Genomic DNA, 22,289 nt, shown 5'->3' with positions numbered 1-22,289 from the left:
CGCGCGCCCACTCTAACTCACAAACACCCATTCCCTCTCTCTCTCTCACACACACCCACTCCCACTCTCTCACACACGTCCACTCTCTCACACACACCCACTCTCTCTCTCTCACATACCCACTCTCTCTCTCTCACATACCCACTCCCACTCTCTCACACACGTCCACTCTCTCACACACACCCACTCTCTCTCTCTCTCTCACACAGACACCCACTCTCTCACACACATCCACTCTCTCACACACACACAGACACACCCACTCTCTCACACACACACAGACACACCCACTCTCTCACACACATCCACTCTCTCACACACATCCACTCCATCTCTCTCTCACACACACCCACTCTCTCTCACACACCCACTCTCTCTCACACACACAGACACCCACTCTCTCTCTCACAGACACCCACTCTCTCTCTCACAGACACACACTCTCTCACACACACCCACCCACTCTCTCACACACACCCACCCATTCTCACACCCACACGCGTCCACTCCCTCACACACTCCGACTCTGTCTCACACACACACTCTCTCTCTCACACACACACACACACCCACTCTCTCACACACACACACACCCACTCTCTCTCTCACACACACACACCCACTCTCTCTCTCACACACACACACCCACTCTCTCTCTCACACACACACACACCCACTCTCTCTCACACACACACACCCACTCTCTCTCTCACACACACACACCCACTCTCTCTCACACACACACCCACTCTCTCTCACACACACACACCCACTCTCTCTCACACACACCACCCACTCTCTCACACACACACCCACTCTCACACACACACCCACTCTCTCACACACACACCCACTCTCACACACACACCACTCTCACACACACACCCACTCTCACACACACACCCACCCACTCTCTCACACACACCCACCCACTCTCTCACACACACACACCCACTCTCTCACACACACCCACCCACTCTCTCACACACACCCACCCACTCCCTCACACACACCCACCCACTCCCTCACACACACCCACCCACTCTCTCACACACACCCACCCACTCTCACACACACCCACCCACTCTCTCACACACACCCACCCACTCTCTCACACACACCCACCCACTCTCTCACACACACCCACCCACTCTCTCACACACACCCACCCACTCTCTCACACACACCCACCCACTCTCTCACACACACCCACCCACTCTCTCACACACACCCACCCACTCTCTCACACACACCCACCCACTCTCTCACACACACCCACCCACTCTCTCACACACACCCACCCACTCTCTCACACACACCCACCCACTCTCTCACACACACCCACCCACTCTCTCACACACACCCACCCACTCTCTCACACACACCCACCCACTCACTCACACACACCCACCCACTCTCTCACATACACCCACCCACTCTCTCACATACACACTCCCACTCTCTCACACACACTCCCACTCTCTCACACACTCAGGCTCTCTCACACACACTCAGGCTCTCTCACACACACTCAGGCTCTCTCACACACACACTCAGGCTCTCTCACACACACACTCAGGCTCTCTCACACACACACTCAGGCTCTCTCACACACACACTCAGGCTCTCTCTCACACACACTCAGGCTCTCTCACACACACACTCAGGCTCTCTCACACACACTCAGGCGCTCTCACACACACTCAGGCTCTCTCACACACACTCAGGCTCTCTCACACACACTCAGGCTCTCTCACACACACTCAGGCTCTCTCACACACACTCAGGCTCTCTCACACACACTCAGGCTCTCTCACACACACTCAGGCTCTCTCACACACACTCAGGCTCTCTCACACACACTCAGGCTCTCTCACACACACTCAGGCTCTCTCACACACACTCAGGCTCTCTCACACACACTCAGGCTCTCTCACACACACACTCAGGCTCTCTCACACACACCCAGGCTCTCTCTTACACACTCAGGCTCTCTCACACACACCCAGGCTCTCTCACACACACTCAGGCTCTCTCACACACACTCAGGCTCTCTCTCACACACACTCAGGCTCTCTCACACACACACTCAGGCTCTCTCACACACACACTCAGGCTCTCTCACACACACACTCAGGCTCTCTCACACACACTCAGGCTCTCTCACACACACTCAGGCTCTCTCACACACACTCAGGCTCTCTCTTACACACTCAAACTCTCACACACACACTCAGGTTCTCTCTCACACACACTCAGGCTCTCTCTCGCACACACTCAGGCTCTCTCTTACACACTCAAACTCTCACACACACACTCAGGTTCTCTCTCACACACACTCAGGCTCTCTCTCACACACACTCAGGCTCTCTCTCACACACACTCAGGCTCTCTCTCACACACACTCAGGCTCTCTCACACACACACTCAGGCTCTCTCACACACACACTCAGGCTCTCTCACACACACTCAGGCTCTCTCACACACACTCAGGCTCTCTCACACACATCTCTCCCACACCCACTCTCTCTCTCTCACACACACCAGTCACTGAGCAGTCAGCAGTTAAATATGCATTATATACTGCACAGGGACAGTGAAGATAAAACATACACTCACCACTCTCACCCTTCAGTAACTGAGCAGTAAGCAGTAAAATGTTATATATGATAGACAGACAGTGAGGATAAACACATACTCGCACACCAGTAAAATATGTTATATATCACAGAGAGACAATGAAGGTAAAGCAGACACACTCTCTCCCCACACACTCACACTCCTGCAGACGATTTCTCACACTCACTCACTGCCTCACACAGACTGGCACACAGTCCCTCACACACTCTCACACTCTTTCATATTTACACACTTTCTGATACTCCCACACTCTCTGACACAACAGTAACTGAGCAATAAATAATAAAATATGCATCGCATATCACAGAGAGACAATGAGGTTGAAATGCACAGAGGTGCACTCTCTCACACATCTGCTCACACACACATTCACACACATACGCACTCTTTCAAACACAGACGCGTGCTTACTCTCACACACATGCTCTGTCACACACACACATGCTGTCTCTCTCTCTCACACACACTCTCTCACATCCCAGTAACTGAGCAGCAGACACTAATATATGCATTATATATCACAGAGACAGTGAGGGGAAAACTGACACTCATACACACACACACACACATTCTCTCTCACACACACATTTGTTCTCGCACTCACACTCTCTCTCTCTCTCTCTCTCTCTCACACACACACACACACACACCAACAGTAAGCAGTAAAATACGTGTGATGTATCAAAGAGAGACAGTGAGGGTAATACACACTTTCACTCAGATTCAAGCCGACTCTCTCACAAACACGAACACACAGTTACTCATCAATATCTGATCAGTTAGCAGTAAAATATCTATCACAGAGTGACATTGAAAATATACACACGAACACACACTCACACTCTCTCACTCTGACACACCAGTAACTGAGCAGGAAGCAGTAAAATATGCATTATATATCACAGGGACATTGGGGATAAAACTTACACACACAAACCGCTAACTGAATTGTAAACAGTAAGTATGCGGTATATATCACAGCGAGATTGCAAGTCTGATGAACAAGGCAGATGAAGTGAGAACATGCGGTTATGATGTATTTGCTGTCACAGAATCACAGTTGGGAGAGGGGAAGGATGGGAGCTCAACAGGATCTCCAGGGGAGATAGGGCAGGAGGTAAAAGAGGAGAGGGTGTCGCAATTTTGATCAAGGAATGAATTACATCAGGAGGGAGAGATGGCATCTTAGAAAGCTCTTCAACTGAAGCCAAATGGGTAGAACTTAAAAACCAAAATGGAGCAATCACATTGCTGGAGTGTTCCATTGGCCACCGAACTATCCCAAAGAAATAGAAGAGCAAATGTTCAGGCAAATTTCAGAGAAGTGGAAAAGTAATAGATTGTGATAGTGGGAACAGTGGGGGATTCCAACTCCCCCAATATGAACTGGGGTAGTCATAGTGTGAAAGGGTTAGAGGGAGCGGAATTCTGAAAATGCATCCAGGTGAACTTTTTAAGCCAGACCGTAGAAGGACAGACAGGGGGGGGGGGGGGGGGGGGGGGAGTCTTGGACTTCATTTTCAGTAACATGGTTGAAGTATCGTTGGGTGAGCATTTTGCAGACAGTGATCATAATTCATTAAGTAGAAGATGGTTCTGAAAAAGGAGATGGATGGGCCTGAGATTAAAGTTCTCAACTGGAGGAAGGCTGATTTTAATAAGATCAGATATGATTTGGCCAGAATAGATAGGGAGCAGACACCTTTAGATAAATCTGTGACAGAACAGTGGGACACATTCAACAAGGAAATAGGGAGAGTACAGGCTCAACATGTTCCAATCAAGAAAAGGGTGGGACCAACAAATCCAGTCAACCATGGATATTGAGGGATATACAGCGTTGGATAAGCAGAAAAGGGGAGGCTTGTGGCAGATATCGAGGACTCAAAACGGCAGAAGCATGAGAGGTGTACAGAATGTGCAAGAGGGAACTTAAAACAGAAATTAGGAGAGCAAAAAGGGGATATGAAAGGATACTGGCAGGTAAAATTAAGTTGTTTTACAAGTACATTTAGGGTAAAATGATAATTCGGGACAGAGTAGAGCCCATCACAGAGCACAGTGGAAACTTATGTGTGGAACCGGAGTGTTCGAAATGAGTATTTTGTGTCAGTGTTCACTATGGAGGTTTGTCCTCGAACTCGCCATGCTTAATCTTCAAATGTCTTTGACATTTTGAAGGTTTTAAACTTTCATTTGCCAGTAATTTCCTGCATGTAACACCCATGAACTTTGAATCCTGATTGCAGTGGCACAATTTATAAACACACCCCTCAAATAATCACCTTTGTGCTGCTTTGTTCCTGTTTCCAGCTTCTTCATGGGTTGTTCACCAGAGGCCCTGGAGTTCACACCCACACTGCTGGCAGCAGCAAAATGGAGGAATCTGTCACACACGCAGAACACGTGACGTCAGCGTGCGGGGTGGGGCGTGTGACCTGCTCTCTGCCACCGCTTCCAGTGGGAGGTCTCCAGAATATTCTGAAACAAACTGGCGTGGGACAGCGCACTGACATCAGGAGGGGCCGGTCCACCTTGCTGGGCTCTGGGACAGCGCACTGACATCAGGAGGAGCCAGTCCACCTTGCTCGGCTCTGGGCCTGTGCACTACATGACAAGTCCGGCATGCGGGGAATGGCTGAAATTTCACACGGCCATCATGATCGGCATTTGTAAACACTCGTCGTGACCATTGGCCACTCCCGCGATCTGGATCACCATCATCCTCCTGAAACCTTCACGAGAGCCACCCACAGGTCACGACACTGAGCTTGAAAACCCCGGGCCGATGGTACCCTTGTCTCTATTAGCCAAGGCACAGAGTTTAAGAAAAGGCAGGTCATGCTGGAACTGAGGAAAACATTGGTTAGGCCGCACAGAGCAATACTCACACTCACAGTGTATCAGAGAGTGAGTAAATCCCACACACACTGTATCAGAGAGTGAGTAAATCCCACACTATCAGAGAGTGAGTAAATCCCACACACACTGTATCAGAGAGTGAGTAAATCCCACACTATCAGAGAGTGAGTAAATCCCACACTGTATCAGAGAGTGAATAAATCACACACTGTATCAGAGAGTGAGTAAATCCCACACTCACACACTATCAGAGAGTGATTAATTCGACACTCGCACACTGTATTAGAGAGTGAGTAAATCCCACACTCTCACACTGTATCGGAGTGTGAGTAAATCCCGCACACACACACTGTATCAGAGAGTGAGTAAATCCGACACTCGCACACTGTATCAGAGAGTGAGTAAATCCCACACTCTCACACTGTATCAGAGAGTGAGTAAATCCCACACTCGCACACTGTATCAGAGAGTGAGTAAATCCCGCACTCTCACACTGTATCAGAGAGTGAGTAAATCCCACACACACTGTATCAGAGAGCGAGTAAATCCCACATTCACACACTGTATCAGGGAGTGAGTAAATCCCACACTCACACACTGTATCAGAGAGTGAGTAAATCCCACATTCACACACTGTATCAGAGAGTGAGTAAATCCCACACTCACACACTTAATCAGAGAGTGAGTAAATCCCACACATACACACACTGTATCAGAGAGTGAGTAAATCCCACATTCACACTGTATCAGTGTGAGTAAATCCCACACACACTGTATCAGAGAGTGAGTAAATCCCACACTGTATCAGAGAGTGATGTAGAAATGCTGGCATTGGACTGGGGTGAGCACAGTAAGAAGTTTTACAACACCAGGTTAAAGTCCAACAGGTTCATTTCAAACACGAGCTTTCGGAGCACTGCTCCTTCCTCAGGTGAATAGAGAGGTATGTGAATCATACATCCCGTAACTCTCCATTCACCTGAGGAAGGAGCAGTGCTCCGAAAGTTTGTGTTTGAAACAAACCTGTTGAACTTTAACCTGGTGTTGTAAGATTGCTTACGGTGTATCAGAGAGTCAGTAAATCCCACACTCACACTGTATAAAGAGGGTGAGTTAATCCCACAATGACACGCTGTATCAGAGAGTCAGTAAATCCCACACTCACACTGTATAAAGAGAGTGAGTTAATCCCACAATGACACGCTGTATCAGAGAGTGAGTAAATCCCACACTCACACAATGTATCAGAGAGTGAGTAAATCCCACACTCACACACTGAATCAGAGAGTGAGTAAATCCCACACACACACTATCAGAGAGTGAGTAAATCCCACACTGTATCAGAGAGTGAGTAAACCCCACACTCACACACTGTTTCAGAGAGTGAGTAAATCCTACACTCACACAATGTATCAGAGTATGTAAATCCCACACTCTCACACTGTATCAGAGAGTGAGTAAATCCCACACTCACACAATGTATCAGAGTATGTAAATCCCACGCACACATTTATCAGAAAGTACATCCACACTCAGACACTCTATCAGAGTAAATACCACACTCCGTGTCAGACATTGATTAAATCCCACACTTCATCAGAGAGTGAGTAAATCTTACATTCAGACTGTATTAGAGAGTGAGTAAATCTTACATTCAGATTGTATTAGAGAGTGAGTAAATCTTACATTCAGACTGTATTAGAGAGTGAGTAAATCTCACACTCACACATATTACAAGACACTCCCAGTTCCTTAAGGAATCCTGCACAGTCCCTCTGTGGTGAAGGGTCCCTCTCACCGACAGCCAGATGACATTTCCCGGTGAATCTTTACCCACTGACAAACTGGGACTGGAGACATTCTTTCTGAAATTTATTTCCCGTTTGTCGTAAGGAGGTTTCTGATTGGTGGAAAATCTTAAATCTGATTGGTCTGTTTACTTATCCAATCAAACAAACAGAACATAACTGGCTGCCCTCATTTTCACAATGTCCAATCACAATCATTCCTTTCCCCATTCCTCATTAGCATAGATGTGAGGCTCTGTCTATTTAATCAGCGCTCGGAAGGGGTTTGCTTTATTTCTGGGTGAAACTGAAGATGGCTGACGAGAAGAAACCAACATCGAAAGCAGCTTCCAAGAAGGGAGCCAAGAAAGTCATTAAGAAACCGGCAGTAAAGGGCGGCAAGAAGCGGCGAAGGTCGAGGAAGGAGAGTTACTCCATCTACATCTACAAAGTGATGAAGCAGGTTCACCCCGACACCGGCATCTCCTCCAAGGCCATGAGCATCATGAACTCGTTCGTCAACGATATTTTCGAGCGTATCGCGGGTGAGGCTTCCCGCCTGGCCCATTACAACAAGCGCAGCACCATCAGCTCCCGGGAGATCCAGACCGCCGTGCGCCTGCTGCTGCCCGGGGAACTGGCCAAGCACGCCGTGTCGGAAGGGACAAAGGCGGTCACCAAGTACACCAGCTCCAAGTAAAACTGCACAATGGACTGAAAACCACCCCAAACACAACGGCTCTTTTAAGAGCCACCCACAATCTCTGTGAAAAAGCTGCACCATCTTTTCCCGCATTGACTTCATGAGAAATCTCTTTGTGGAGGATGGAGATTTGTCCCGTTCCAAAATGTTGTGAATGTGGTTTCATATCCGCCCGTCACAGACAGTTTCACACAGAATAGACACTCAAACTGAATTGAGAGCGGATTTTAAACCCAGTCTGGTATTAGCGATGGACAATGAGGAGAAACACAATTTCAGGAGGGAATTATTTAAATTTAATGATAAATATATTCAGAGCTTAACAAATGGTGAGTTGAATTGTGGAGGAAATTATTATTTTGTTTCTCTCGGGTGACCTGGTTCCCGCTCCCGGAACAGAGTAAAGTCGGGAATGAAGAGGTTATTTTCGTGCTGATGTGTTTATTCCGCAGTTTTCCCAGGGGACGGAATCAGCGAGATTTGAGCACACACAGGACCTGTGTCCATTGCAGCGCTTTAAGATCTACCTCTCCCCGGCCCTCCCTATTCTCCGGACACAAAGCTGCCTGTTCCACCGGCGGGATAGACTCGGGGATTCTCTCCACACTTCCCAGTGTAACATTCCCGGCCGCTTTCAGGAGAGAGGCTCAGAAATCAGCCCTTTCTCTCTGTCCCTGTGTAGCCTGTGTGAAGGAGTTGGTTGGTAATCTCTATGTTTCTGCTTTTGCAGTGAGATGAGATTGGTCCGTTTTAAATTGCTGAACGGGGTCTTATTTCCGCCGGTTACAGATAAGAGACTGACAAATTCAAACTGTTCCTAAAATAGAGCCAGGATTCTGGGAGGGAAAACCCAATAAACAGATCACAAAGTGTGAGATTCAAATAGTTTCCTGAACATTGAGCCGTTCCGTTATTTGGGATTTTTCCTGCACTGAAATTGGCAGGATTCTGGAATTTGAAACTGTCAGCCAATCAAACCCTGTAACTCTTCTCTCCAGCTCTCCGATTGGTTCAGGCAGAACTCACTCCGCCGCCTTGGCTTTGTGCTGAAAGCTGTTACTATTCTGTTATTTTCACAGCCCCCAAATCACATCATCAGCTGCTGTTTTTAGCGGGAACGGAGCCTTCTCTCAATTCCTGAAATGTTCATTAATCCATCATTTTATTCCCAGTAATTCACCGCAGGGTAACAGTCGGGAATGGGATTATCCCAGAGCGGAATAAGGACAGACTGAGGACTCGATCACACTCCCTGTTTTCAGTGAAGGACACTCGGTCCTGACTGAAGTCTAAACGGAGCGTTTTCCTTCCGGGAATGCTGTGAACAGGGATTGAATCCAGCCCGGGACAGTTAGAAAGCGGGAGGAGAATGAACCACATTTGAACTAAATGTTAAACCCGTGCCTGTGATTGGTGACGGGAAGCGCTGAATCAAACCAAATAAATAGAAGGGATTTGAAATCTCTGACCAAGGACGACATTTATTTGAATTCGCTCCTTTCCCACAATGAAATTGGCGGCTTTTTGAAATGGACAAATTCTCAGCTTCTGTCGGTAGTTGTGGGTAAATTCCCGCCCTCTTCTGTTTCCAGGGAGCTGATTGGTGGGGAATATAGGCAAATGAGGTGAATTGAGCAGCGACCAATCAGAGGAGTTGTCAGTTTATAAGAACAGTAAATGCTGGAGAAACTGTTCATTCTGTGTGAAAGTGTTTGTGAGATTGTGACAATGTCTGGAAGAGGAAAGACCGGCGGTAAAGTTCGGGCCAAGGCCAAGTCTCGCTCCTCCCGGGCTGGACTGCAGTTCCCGGTGGGCCGTGTTCACAGGCACCTGAGAAAGGGTAACTATGCCCAGCGTGTGGGTGCCGGAGCCCCGGTCTATCTGGCTGCTGTGCTCGAGTATCTGACCGCTGAAATCCTCGAGCTGGCCGGGAACGCGGCCCGGGACAACAAGAAGACCCGCATCATCCCCAGGCACCTGCAGCTGGCCGTCCGCAACGACGAGGAGCTCAACAAGCTGCTGGGAGGGGTGACCATCGCTCAGGGTGGGGTGCTGCCTAATATCCAGGCCGTGCTGCTGCCCAAGAAAAGCAGCGCTGCGAGCGGCAAGAAGTGAAGCGACCATTCTTTAATCTAATAACCCAAAGGCTCTTTTCAGAGCCACTCACTTTATCTGAAAAAGGCCTAACTATTGTCTGATCGTCAGAGATTCTGCTCTGTTGCTTAATCTGCAAATGTTTTACGCTTTGCGACGTCAATCCTTAGAGCATTCTGTGCGCGACATTATTTATATATTCCGTATATATGATACATGTGAATTGACGGTGTTTATTGGGGATAAAAGTATGTGAACAGAAATGATCTTAGTTTCAATAATATTGCTCATATAGGGAAGTCTGCGATCTGAAATCTCTCCGGAAGTTTCTGCTCGACTATTTAATGTGTAGATGTTTGTGCAATAAGTTAATATTTGTGACTCGTTTCTTACTCGGAGCCTCATATTAACATCAATTCTCCTTCAGAGATAAGGAGACGAGAGAAACTCCATTGCAATGGAGCGTAAATTGTAATTTTGAGAGGCTTCAGCGTTGGAACCAGTAACAGGAGGTCGCAGCATTTATTTGTCGATTTAGCGACTCTTAACCAGGACCGGGAGGCTTTTTCAGAGCCACCCATTCTCTGCGGGCTGCTTTAGCACAAGGCTAAAGCAGTCCAAGGCAGGCCAGGAGCACGGTTCAATTCCCGTTCCAGCCTCCCTGAACAAGCGCCGCAATGTGGCGACTAGGGGCTTTTCACAATAACTTCATTTGAAGCCTACTCGTGACAATAAGCCATTTTCATTTCATAAAAGTGTGACCCGTGGTCCATCCGATTAATTCTGGTGTATGTGTGAATGTCACTAAACCATCCGAAAGCCGATGCTTATATTTGAAATCACACGTCAACTGAGAGGAGAAGCTCCCTTCCTGACAGACTTGGTGGCTCTTAAAAGAGCCTTTGTTGTTATTATTGGTGAAGCCGGGTTTTAGGCGCGTTCCCCGCGGATGCGGCGGGCCAGCTGGATGTCTTTGGGCATGATGGTGACTCGCTTGGCGTGGATGGCGCACAGGTTGGTGTCCTCAAAGAGCCCCACCAGGTAAGCCTCGCTGGCCTCCTGCAGGGCCATGACGGCGGAGCTCTGGAAGCGCAGGTCTGTCTTGAAGTCCTGAGCGATCTCTCGCACCAGGCGCTGGAAGGGCAGTTTGCGGATCAGCAGCTCGGTGGATTTCTGGTAGCGGCGGATCTCCCTCAGAGCCACAGTGCCGGGTCTGTAGCGATGAGGCTTCTTCACTCCGCCCGTGGCTGGAGCGCTCTTGCGGGCCGCTTTGGTAGCCAGCTGTTTGCGAGGAGCTTTGCCTCCAGTCGATTTGCGCGCTGTCTGCTTGGTCCTGGCCATGATGTGAAACTGGGTGAAAGGCAGAGGCTGAGAATGCTGGCGCCGCTCTCTCACTGCCTATTTAAGGCATTATAGTGACCGCCCTCTTCTCCTCATTGGATGCAGCCCGATCCCGTGGACATGTTTGAAAAGAGCGATGGGCGGCAAGGATGTCAGGGCCCTGATTGGTGGACCTGCAACTGACAAAACATCAATTTCAAAAAGCCCGCCAATTTCACAGGGACAAGGAACGGATATTTGGGAAAACCGAAATAATTGAATCTGAAGTTGTGAATATCAAAAACTTCTCAATGATTCCTGCTCCCGTTTTGTCTCAGATTCGACTCAATGCCTGAGCACCCGGATTAAATTCAGATTTACTCCCTTATTGTTCTACAACAGACTGGGATAAAGCTCCTATCGAGGGGCGGAATTCTGTATAATTTTAATCCGATCAGTGATATCGTTTATTTCATTGCAAAGCGTAAGCTATTAAAGGGAACGTTGACTGACTCGTTTAGCGACTGGTCTTGGGGAGATGGACGGAGGAGGTGTTTACAGATCAGTTATGCAAACAGTGTCTCTGAACAATGATATGGAGATGCCGGCGTTGGACTGGGGTGAGCACAGTAAGAATTTTGATTCACCTGAGGAAGGAGCAGTGCTCCGAAAGCTCGTGTTTGAAACAAACCTGTTGGACTTGAACCTGGTGTTGTAAGACTTCTCTGATCAATGTCAGTGTTCATTATGCGTGGTTACAGGTTTGACTTGATAGGATTGTCAATGATAGGAAAGGATTTCTTGCTCTAACGCAACCCGTCTGAACAGGAAATCGAGGTATCCAAGTTATGACTCGCAAAACCATCGTGCATGCGTTATTCTGGTGCCATTCTAAGGTCAGTGCTCTCAATGTGAGGGATTGGACGGCTCTTAAAAGAGCCTTTGGGTTTTGTCAAATTGTTAAATGTATGTTCAACCTCCGAATCCATAGAGAGTGCGGCCCTGGCGTTTGAGAGCGTAAACCACATCCATGGCGGTGACCGCCTTGCGCTTGGCGTGTTCAGTGTAGGTGACCGCGTCCCTGATCACATTCTCCAGGAAAACCTTCAGCTCCGCCTCCTGCCTGCTCCATCCCACATTGTTGAATTCTCCACAATGGAAGTGAACACAACACTCGGCACAAAGTTTACAGATTGGAGCCTCATATTCAACTCGGTCAGAAACCCGCAGCTTTTCAATGCTGAGCTGTTACAATTAACATTTCGTCATATTCCCGCCGAAATCCAGTCTATTCCAGAGCCAGTGAGCCCGTCTGCTCCCACTTCAATCCCAGTTTCTGCTCCATCCCCACACACCTCCCCTCCCAGACGGTTGGACAATTTCCTAACACTTCACTCCAGCTGAACGAGACAAACTCATGTGTTGGGCTTTGAGTTGTGAGGCGGGCTTTTTCCGCCCGGGTTCCTGTCTCACACACTCTTCCCCCTGAATCTGTGAAAAGGAAACGAGCAGAAACTGAGAGAGCAGCCGGACATATCCCCAGTTGCAATGGGGCCCGGACATCCCTGTGTTTTATTACAGAGTGAGGGAGATGCTGGGTACAGCGCATGTCAGTGAGAAACCGGCAACCTTCCATTTCATATCAATCATTTCTATCTGAAATCTGCTCCCAGCGCCGGCACAGGGATCAATTGAAGGGGGATCAGCTCTTTCCTGAGAGATGTGGGCGGCTCTGAGAAGAGCCTTTGGGTTCAGAGGTTTACAATTTGCTCGCGTTCTTTCACTTCTTTCCTGGCGCTGCTTTCTTAGCCTTTGCTGCTTTCACTTTGGGCTTGGCCTTCCATTGATTCACTTTTGTTAAAGGCTTTCCGCCCCTGACCTTCTTCCCAGGAGACTTTTTCTTCAGCGCTGCTTTCTTCACCGCCTTTTTTGCAGCTGCCGCCTTCTTGCTGCTTGTTTTCCTGACTGTTGATTTCTTCACTGGAGTTTTCTTGGCTGCGGACTTCTTGGCTGGAGATTTTTGAGCTGCTGTTTTCTTTGTTCTCACCTTCTTGGCCGCTGTTTTCTTCACTAAAGATTTCTTGGCTGTTGGTTTCTTCACCTTTCCCATTTTCCCCTGGCTTTCCTTCTTGGGGATTTTGAAGGATCCGGAGGCGCCCTGTCCCTTTGTCTGCACCAGGGAGCCTTTCTCCACCTTCCTCTTGATAGTTAACCTGATCTGGGAGCCGCGCTTGGCCACATCCACTCCGCTGCCAGACAAAGCTTTCTTTATGGCGAACAGGGACATCCCGTTGCGATCGCTGCACCCCGCCACAAGCTGGAGGATCTGCTCGCCTAACTTGGGAGCGGCTGCCTTAGATCGGGGAGCCGCCTTCTTCTTCCTGGGAGATTTGACTGGAGCAGGAGCGGCTGGAGGAGCCGTTTGGGCGGCTGCAGTTTCAGTCATATCCGAGGCTGTGTAGAAAATGTGTGACAGTCAGAACTGAATCAGGAATGAAACCAGTGGTGGCGGCACAGAGCAACTTAAAGGCAGAGAGCGGACGGAGCAGAGAGCTGATGTCAGCTGCCGGCTCCTCCAGCCTCTCTGTGTTTCTCTCTCCTCGCAAACTCTCCAATTCCACTCAAATTCCCATTCTCCACAGATCCAGGCTGCATCCTTCATGTCTCCCACACTCCAATGTTTGCTGTTGAAAAGCTTTCACTCGAATTGAGGTCTCCATTTTCCATTTAACCCCGTTTTACTGCTGCACTGATCTCGCTCTCACACGCGATAGCTGACATGTTCCCTACTTTTCCACTCAAATCTTCAATTTAACAAAACCATTGTCCTGAAATCAAACTTTGGGGCTGAGCAGGACATTAAGGGGATCCTTTGATTGAAAAATAATTTTATTTTCCATAAGAGAGACTGTGAGATCTCCTGATCAGAACAGACACACAAACACAGTTCCATTAGTCAGACCCACCCGCCCCTTCATACACTCTCTCTCACACAATATTCACATCTACACATTCACACACCAAAACTTTCACCAAATGGAAGGTCCCAGCTCCGGATTCCAGGGGGTTAGTTCCAGTTTTCACCTCACTAACTGTTAAACACTCTGAGGCCCGGAGCCCGCAGATTGTCTTTTAATTCCTTCATGGAATGTGGGCGTCGCTGGCAGGATCAGCATTTATTGTCCATCCCTAATTGCCCTTGAGGAGGTGGCGCTGAGCTGCCTTCTTGAACCGCTGCAGTCCATTCGCTGATAATGGAATTTGTGACAGTGACAGACAATTTCTGACCAGACTTCCATTTCCAATGGTGGTAAAATGATAGAAGCAAATTTCATACAGTGCCTCAGACACTGGCGACTGCAGAACTAATGTCCAACACTGTCAGATACAGAATTAAACTAACCATCACAGTCAGTGCCACAGAATGACAATCCTAAAACTCACATAATATCTCAGGTGTGGCCTCACCAAGGCCCTGGATAATCACAACAAAACATCCCTGCTCCTGTACTCAAAACCTCTCGCAATGAAGGCCAACATACCATCCGCTTGCTGTACCTGCATGCTTACCTTCAGTGACTGGTGTACGAGGACACCCAGCTCTTGTTCCACATTTCCCCCTCCTAATTTATAGCTATTCAGATAATCGTCTGCAACCTCAGAAGGTGACTTCGTATTTATCCATATTATACTGCATCTGCCATTCATTACCCCACTCACTCAACTTGTCCAAATCACTCTGAAGGATCTCTGCATCCTCCTCACAGCTCAGCCTCCCACCAAACATGGTGCCATCTGCAAATATGGAGATGTTACATTTTTACCTTCCACAAAATCATACATTGTGATCAGCTGCAGTCTGAGCACCGATCCCTGCGGTGCCCCACCACTCAATGCCTGCCAATTTGAAAAATAGGCCTTATGTCCGACTCTTATTTGTGTTTTCATTTGTGAAGACAGAACCAAAGTATGTATTTAGCTGTTCAGCCATTTCTTTATCGTCTATTATACATTCTCCTGTTTCTGACTGTAAAGGATCTACTTTTGTCTTCACCAATATTTTTATTTTCTGGGCAGCATGGTAGCACAAGTGGCTAGCACTGTGGATTCACAGCGCCAGTGTCCTAGGTTCAATTCCCCACTGAGTCACTGTGCGGAGTCTTCACATTCTCCTGGTGTCTGCGTGGGTTTCCTCTGGGTGCTCTGGTTTCCTCCCACAGTCCAAAGACGTGCAGGTTAAGTGGATTGGCCATGACAAATAGCCCTGTGTGACCAAAAAGGTTAGGTGGGGTAATGGGTTACGGGGATAGGGTGGAAGTGAGGGCTTCAGTGGGTCGCTGCAGACTCAATGGCTTCCTTCTGCACTGTATGTTCTATGGACCTATAGATAATATTACAGTCTGTTATATTCCCTGCAACATTACTCTCGTACTATATTTTCCCCTTCTTAATCAATCCCTTGAGCCTTCTGTGCTGAATTCTAAACTTCTCCCAATCATCAGACCTGTTGGTTTTCCTGGTCACTTTGTGGGCTCCTTCCTTGCATCAAATACTGTGTCCAATTTCCCTTGCAAACCTTGGTTTGGCCACCTTTCCCATTCTACTTTCTCTGCCAAAGCTGATTCATTCAGACTGGAAACGTTAGCTCCCTTCTCTCTCCACAGATGCTGTCAGACCTGCTGTGATCGTCCAGCATTTTCTGGTTTTGTTTCAGATTCCAGCACCCTCAGTAATTTTCTGTTATCATTGTAAGTGTGTTGATGTGTTCAGAAACTAAATTAAAGGTGAGAGAGATGCTGTGGTACACACAGGAAGTCCAGGAGCTGAAAATGATTCATAGACTGGGTATTGTGTTTAGAAACCCTGGGAATGTTACTGACCCCCTTCCCTGATTACCAAGGCTGAGAGACACTCTGGAAGGTATGAGGAGATGACACTTGTCCCTGACAGTAATTGAAGGGAGGAAAACTGAAATAATTTCAGACATGGAAATGAGAGAAAATTGAACAATAGAACAGTCAGTAACCAGACATCAATTAATCTCCACTTATCTTTGAGAATTTAAGAACTCAAAATAGTGTGCATTTCAAACAAGAATAATTGATTTAATAGACCTCAAAATTTACAGGACAGTTTTAGGAGAGATTCAGAACACAACAATTAAACTCTGACAGTCAGGGTGATAAGGATTCAGTCTGATTAACAGCAGAATCCAAACCCGGCAGTCACATGTGAACTCGCTGATTATGCAGCCGATTGGATGGCCGAGTGAATCCCTTCCCACACACGGAGCAGGGGAATGGCCTCTCTCCAGAGTGAGTGTGTTGGTGTTGCCGCAGATCATTGCTCCTTTTAAAGCTCTTCTCACAGTCAGGACATTGGAAAGGTCTCTGATCACTGTGAACTAGTTGGTGTTGCTGCAGATGGAATAACCGAGGAAATGCTTTCCCACACACGGAGCAGGGGAATGGCCTCCCCCAGTTTGAGGCTGTTGGTGTTCCAGCAGCTGCTTTATGCGTTTAAAGCTTTTCTCACACTCAGGGCATTGAAATGGTCTCTGGTCAGTATGAACAAGTTGCTGTTCAGTTAGGTGACACGACAGAGTGAATCCCTTCCCATACACAGAGCAGGTGAATGGTCTCTCCCCAGTGTGAACTCGCTGGTGTGTGAATAGGTTGGATGTGGTTTTGAAACCCCCTCTGACACACAGAGCAGGTGAAAGGCCCCTCCCCAGTGTGAACTCACAAGTGTGCGGACAGATTGGATGTCGTGGTGAATCCTTTCTGACACAAGGAACAGGTGTAAGGTCGTTCCAGAGTGTGACTTCACTGGTGTTTCAGCAGGTCAGATGAGTGAGTGAATCCCTTCCCACACTCGGAGCAGGTGTATGGCCTCTCCCCAATGTGACTGCATCAGCGAATTTCTGGTGTGGATGGTGATCGGAATCCCATCCTACAGTCCCATAACATATTGCTCTCAGAAACAATCCCTTGTGCACTCTATAAAATTTCCTCGAGGCTACCCTTGGCAACTTGATTAATCCAGTCAATATGCAAATTAAAATCACCCATGATTACGGCTGTATCCTTCTCACAAGCACTCATTATATTTTGGTTTATACTACCTCTCACTTTGGAAGATTGCTCGGGGGCCGTTAAAAACAAGTTTTTGCCCTTGTCTTTTTATTTCCACCCAGATCGATTCAACCTTTTGGCCCTTAGTGCCAATATCATTTCTTAATACTGCCTGGATGTCATCTTGAAGCAATAAAACAACTCCACCTCCTGTTCTGTCCTGTCTATCCTTTCGGAATGCTGGACATTGGACATTATTCATCCAGTTCTGATCCCCTGCAACCATGTTTCAGTAATCCCCACCACATCATACCTATTTCCAGCAGAGGGCAGCAGAGCAGAGCTTCTGATTGGCAGTTCCAGGGAGATTTGCATACGTGCAGTGCGGTCAGCGTAAGTTGAAGGTGGTTTGTGAAGGGGCTGTTCTCGAGTGACAGCTTTACCCGAAACACTACTTACGTAGTGTCTCCCACCCATCCTCCTCCTCTAACCAAAAAAAAAACTTCTGTCTGTTGGATTGCTAAACTAACAAGTTTTTGTTTTTTTAGTTTTCAGTAGTTGGGAAGTTAGTTCAGTGGGAATGGAGGCTAGGGCAGTTGAATGTTCCTCCTGCAGAATGTGGGAGGAAAGGGTCACCTCTAGTGTCCCTGCTGACTACATCTGCGGGAAGTGCACCCAACTCCAGCTCCTCGAGAACCGCGTTAGGGAGCTGGAGCTGGAGCTGGATGAATTTCGGATCATTCGGGAGGCGGAGGAGGTTATTGAGAGGAGTTATAGGGAGGTAGTCACACCTCAGGTAAAAGAAGAAGGTAGATGGGTTACCGTCAGGGGAGGGAGATGGAACGGGCAGGCAGTGCAGGAATCCCCTGTGGTCGTTCCCCTCTATAACAAGTATACCGTTTTGGATAATTTTGCGGGTGACGACTTACCAGGGGATAAGCAATAGGGCACAGGTCACTGGCACAGAGTCTGTCCCTGTTGCTCAGAAGGGAAGGGAGAAGAGGAACAGAGCACTTGTCATTGGGGACTCCATAGTTAGAGGAACAGACAGGAGGTCCTGTGGGAATGAAAGAGACTCACGGTTGGTGTGTTGCCTCCCAGCTGCCAGGGTTCGCGATGTCTCTGATCGTGTTTTTGAGATCCTTAAGGGGGAGGGGGAGCAGCCCCAAGTCGTGGTCCACATAGGTACCAACGACATAGGTAGGAAGAGAGATGGGGATTTGAGACAGAAATTCAGGGAGCTAGGGTGGAAGCTGAGAGCTAGAACAAACAGAGTTGTTATCTCTGGGTTGTCACCCGTGCCACGTGCTAGCGAAGTGAGAAATAAGGAGAGAGAGGAGTTGAACACATGGTCCTGGGTTAAAATCCCAGGCAAGCCCTATTTTTTAAAATCAGTACCATCGGTATGGTGTCATTGACAGAAATCGGGAGCAGGTCTGAGCTCCAGAGAATATATCAATGCAGAACACGTGAAGAAACAAACACGACATTTAAAGACCATTTGACCATGGTGTAGGACTGTGAGTTTACCCCCATATATCAAGTAAATCAAACGAACGCTTGTACATCCAGGTAGTTGGCTGAATGCAAAATTTGTATGCAACACCGATAAAACTTTGATTTATTTGCTGAACAAGAATCTTTCAATCTCCGCCTTAAAAATAATCAATGTCCCGCTTCGGCCGCCTTCTGAGGCAGAGTTCCAAAGCCGCACAACTCTCTGAGAGTGAGAAATTTCCACATCTCCGTACATGGGCGACATCCTTGTTTTCACTGCCCAGTATTTCTGCTCTCACCCACAAGCAGAGACATCCTTTCCTCGTCCACCTTGTCAAGACCATTCAAAACCTGATGGACTTCAATCAGATCAACTGTTACTCTTCACATCTCCACTGGAAACAAGTGCAGTTTGTCTAACCTTTCCTCAATAGAAAACCCGCTCATTACTGGCACCAATGGAGGAAACCTCCTCTGAACCGTCTCCAAGGAATTGACATCTTTCCCTAAATAAGGAGACAAAAACCGCACAGAATCAGCGAAATGTTATCGCTCCTGGAATAAAAGGCACAGCAGCAATATGGATATAAATGTGGCTGAATAATCAGAAACAAAATGTAATGGTCAGTGGAGACTTTTTGGACAGGAAGAAGGTTTGTAGTGTTCCACATGGGTTCCTATTGGAACATTTGCTTTCCCTGATATATAACAATGTGATAGATCATGGTGTTCAGGGAACAGTTTCAAAGTTTGATGTTGGTACAAACTTAGCAATTTTGTAAACTGAGACGTGGGCAGTCTAGACCTTCAAGCGACAAAGGATGATTTTCATTTTGGAGACTTGTGAGATTATGCATTTTGGTCGTAAAGTATAGAATCATAGAATTGACAGTGCAGAAGGTGGCCATTCGGACCATGGAATCTGCACAGGCTCGACAAAGCGCTCCCCACTGAAGCCCACACCTCCATCCTGCCCCCGTATCCCAGCAACCCCATCTAACCTAGCATGGCCAATCCACCTGACCTGCACATTTTTGGAGTGTGGGAGGGAACCAGAGGACCCGGAGGAAAACCACACAGACACAGGGAGAACACAGACCATGGATCGAGCGGGCATCTAACCTGAGACCCGGTGCTGTGAAGCCCTAGTGCTAACCACTATACTACCGTGCTGCCCCTCAAATATTTATAGGATGAAGGAGCAGGGAGATCTGGGTGTCTGTGTGGATAGATCTTTGAAGGTAGCAGGACAGGTGGAGAGAGCAGGGAATAAAGCAAATCTTATTCTGGGCTTTATTGCTAGAAAAGAGAACAAGAGCAAGGAGGTTATGCTGAATTGGTACAAGGCAGCAGTCAGACATCAGCTGGAATATTTTGCATAGCTCTGGGAGCCACAATATTCGAAGGCTGTGGACGTATTGTGCAGCGTGCAGAAGAGGGTTACAGGAATGGTTCCATTAATGATGATAGATAAGAGATGTTGGGAATGTTCTCATTGGAGAGGATAAGGCTGAGAGGAGATTTGATCGAGATGTTCAAAATCATGAGGCGGCTAGGCGGAGTATATAGTTAGACACATTTCCCCCGAGTAAAAAGAGCAAGAACGAGAGGACAGAGATTTCAGTTGATTTGCAAAGGAAGCAGATGTGATGTTTGAAAAAGAAGCACTTTTGCACAACGAGTGTCTCGGATCTGGAATGCACTAACTGGAAGTGTGGTGCAGGGAGCTTCAGCTGAAGCGTTCAAGAGAGCATCAGGTGATTCCTTGAATAGAAATAAAATGGAGAAATTCGGGGAAAGGGCAGGGGAATGGTATGAAGTCGTAATGCTTGTTTGGAGAGACGGTGCAAACACGATTGTCCAAAAGACCTCTTTCTGCGCTGGAACAATTCTCTGATCCTGTGATGTGGTTTCACCAATTGACTTTACAACTCAAGAATAACACCCTTACTTTTATGTTCAAATCTTCTCAGAATAAGGATAGAATTCTACTCACCTTCTTAATTACTTGTTGCACTGACACAATCAGTTTTCGTGACTCATGCACTCGAAATCCGAGATCCGTGGTAATTCTGCAGCCGTTGGACACGGAAGTAAAGCTCTGTTTATTTTTACTCTACCTGCTCAAACTTGATTGAATTATTTGAGGAGGTAACTAAGTGTGTCGATCAAGGTAGAGCAGTTGATGTTGTATACGTGTCTTTTAGTAACGCGTTTGATAAGTTTCCCTACGGCCAGCTGATGAAGAAAGTAGAGGTGTGGGATAGAGGGAAATTTGGCCAATTGGATAAGTAACTGGCTGTCAGATAGAAGACAGACGGTGATGTGGATGGAAAATTTTCAGACTGGAGACCAGTAGCCAGCAGTGTACCACAGTGATCAATGCTGGGTCTTCTGCTATTTGTGATTTTTATCAATGACTTGGAGGAAGGGGCTGAAGGGTGGGTCAGTAAATTTGCTGATGACACCAAGATTGGTGGAGTAGTGGATGAGGTGGAGGGCTGTTGAAGGCTGCAAAGAGACATTGATAGGATGCAGAGCTGGGCCGAAAAGTGGCAGATGGAGTTTACCCTGATAAGTGCGAGGTGATTCATTTTGGTGGAAAACATTTGAATGCGGATTACAGGGTAAACTGCAGTGTTCTGAGGAATGTGTAGGAACAGAGAGATCTTCGGGTTCATGTCCACAGATCTCTGAAAGTTGCCACTCAAGTGGATAGTGCCATGAAGAAGGCTTATAGTGTGTTTGTGTTTATTAACAGGGGGCTTGAGTTTAAGAGCCGCGGGGTTATGCTGCAACTATATATGACCCTGGTGAGACCACATTTGGAGTACTGTGTGCAGTTCTGGTCATCTCATTATAGGAAGGATGTGGAAGCATTGGAAAGGGTGCAAAGGAGATTTACCAGGATGCTGCCTGGTTTGCAGGATAGGTCTCATGAGGAATGGTTGAGGGAGCTTGGGCTTTCCACTTTGGAGTGGAGGAGGATGAGAGGCGACTTAATAGAGGTTTATAAGATGATGAGGGGGATAGATAGAGTGAACGTTCAGAGACTATTTCCTCGGGTTGATGTAGCTGTTACAAGGGGGCATAGCTATAATATTCAGGGTGGGAGATATAGGAGGGATGTCCTCGGTAGGTTGTTTACTCAGAGAGTGGTTAGGGTGTGGAATGGACTGCCTGCTGTGATAGTGGAGTCGGACATTTTAGGAACTTTCAAGCGGTTATTGGATAGGCACATGGAGCACACCAGATTGACAGGGAGTGGGATAGCTTGATCTTGGTTTCGGACAATGCTCGGCACAACATCGA

General features: G+C 47.5%; 3 protein-coding genes across 13 annotated transcripts in view; 2 read left to right on the top strand and 1 right to left on the bottom strand.

The window, feature by feature from the left end:
* The window catches only part of LOC119957747 (late histone H2B.L4-like), a 39,900-nt gene extending 31,853 nt beyond the window's left edge, over positions 1-8,047 (top strand). For 7 of the 11 annotated variants that reach the window (XR_005458902.1, XR_005458908.1, XR_005458906.1 and 4 more), the window contains exon 3: positions 4,954-5,354. Coding sequence is in view for 4 of the 11 variants with exons in the window: in XM_038785834.1 (XP_038641762.1) it covers positions 7,603-7,989 (387 nt within the window). In the remaining 7 variants the exon portion in view is untranslated. Of the gene's footprint in view, positions 1-4,953; positions 5,355-7,530 lie in introns of those variants that run through there. The other 4 variants (XM_038785834.1, XM_038785836.1, XM_038785837.1 and 1 more) reach the window with 1 other exon arrangement.
* A 1,553-nt stretch (positions 8,048-9,600) lies between these two features.
* LOC119957733 (late histone H2A.L3-like) lies at positions 9,601-10,349 on the top strand. The gene has a single exon (XM_038785815.1). The coding sequence runs from the start codon at positions 9,670-9,672 to the stop codon at positions 10,105-10,107; it is 438 nt and encodes a 145-aa protein (XP_038641743.1). The 5' UTR covers positions 9,601-9,669; the 3' UTR covers positions 10,108-10,349.
* Positions 10,350-12,504: 2,155 nt separating this feature from the next.
* Positions 12,505-13,920, bottom strand: LOC119957729 (histone H1-like). Its single transcript, XM_038785809.1, has one exon. It carries the CDS (start codon positions 13,850-13,852, stop codon positions 13,187-13,189), a length of 666 nt encoding a protein of 221 aa, XP_038641737.1. The 5' UTR covers positions 13,853-13,920; the 3' UTR covers positions 12,505-13,186.
* Between the last annotated feature and the right edge of the window lie 8,369 nt (positions 13,921-22,289).

The sequence above is a fragment of the Scyliorhinus canicula genome, chromosome 27 (genome assembly GCF_902713615.1).
Source record: "Scyliorhinus canicula chromosome 27, sScyCan1.1, whole genome shotgun sequence".
Classification (NCBI taxonomy): domain Eukaryota; kingdom Metazoa; phylum Chordata; class Chondrichthyes; order Carcharhiniformes; family Scyliorhinidae; genus Scyliorhinus; species Scyliorhinus canicula.
Note: the sequence above shows the minus strand (reverse complement) of the source record. Positions and strands in the feature narration are given on the sequence as shown.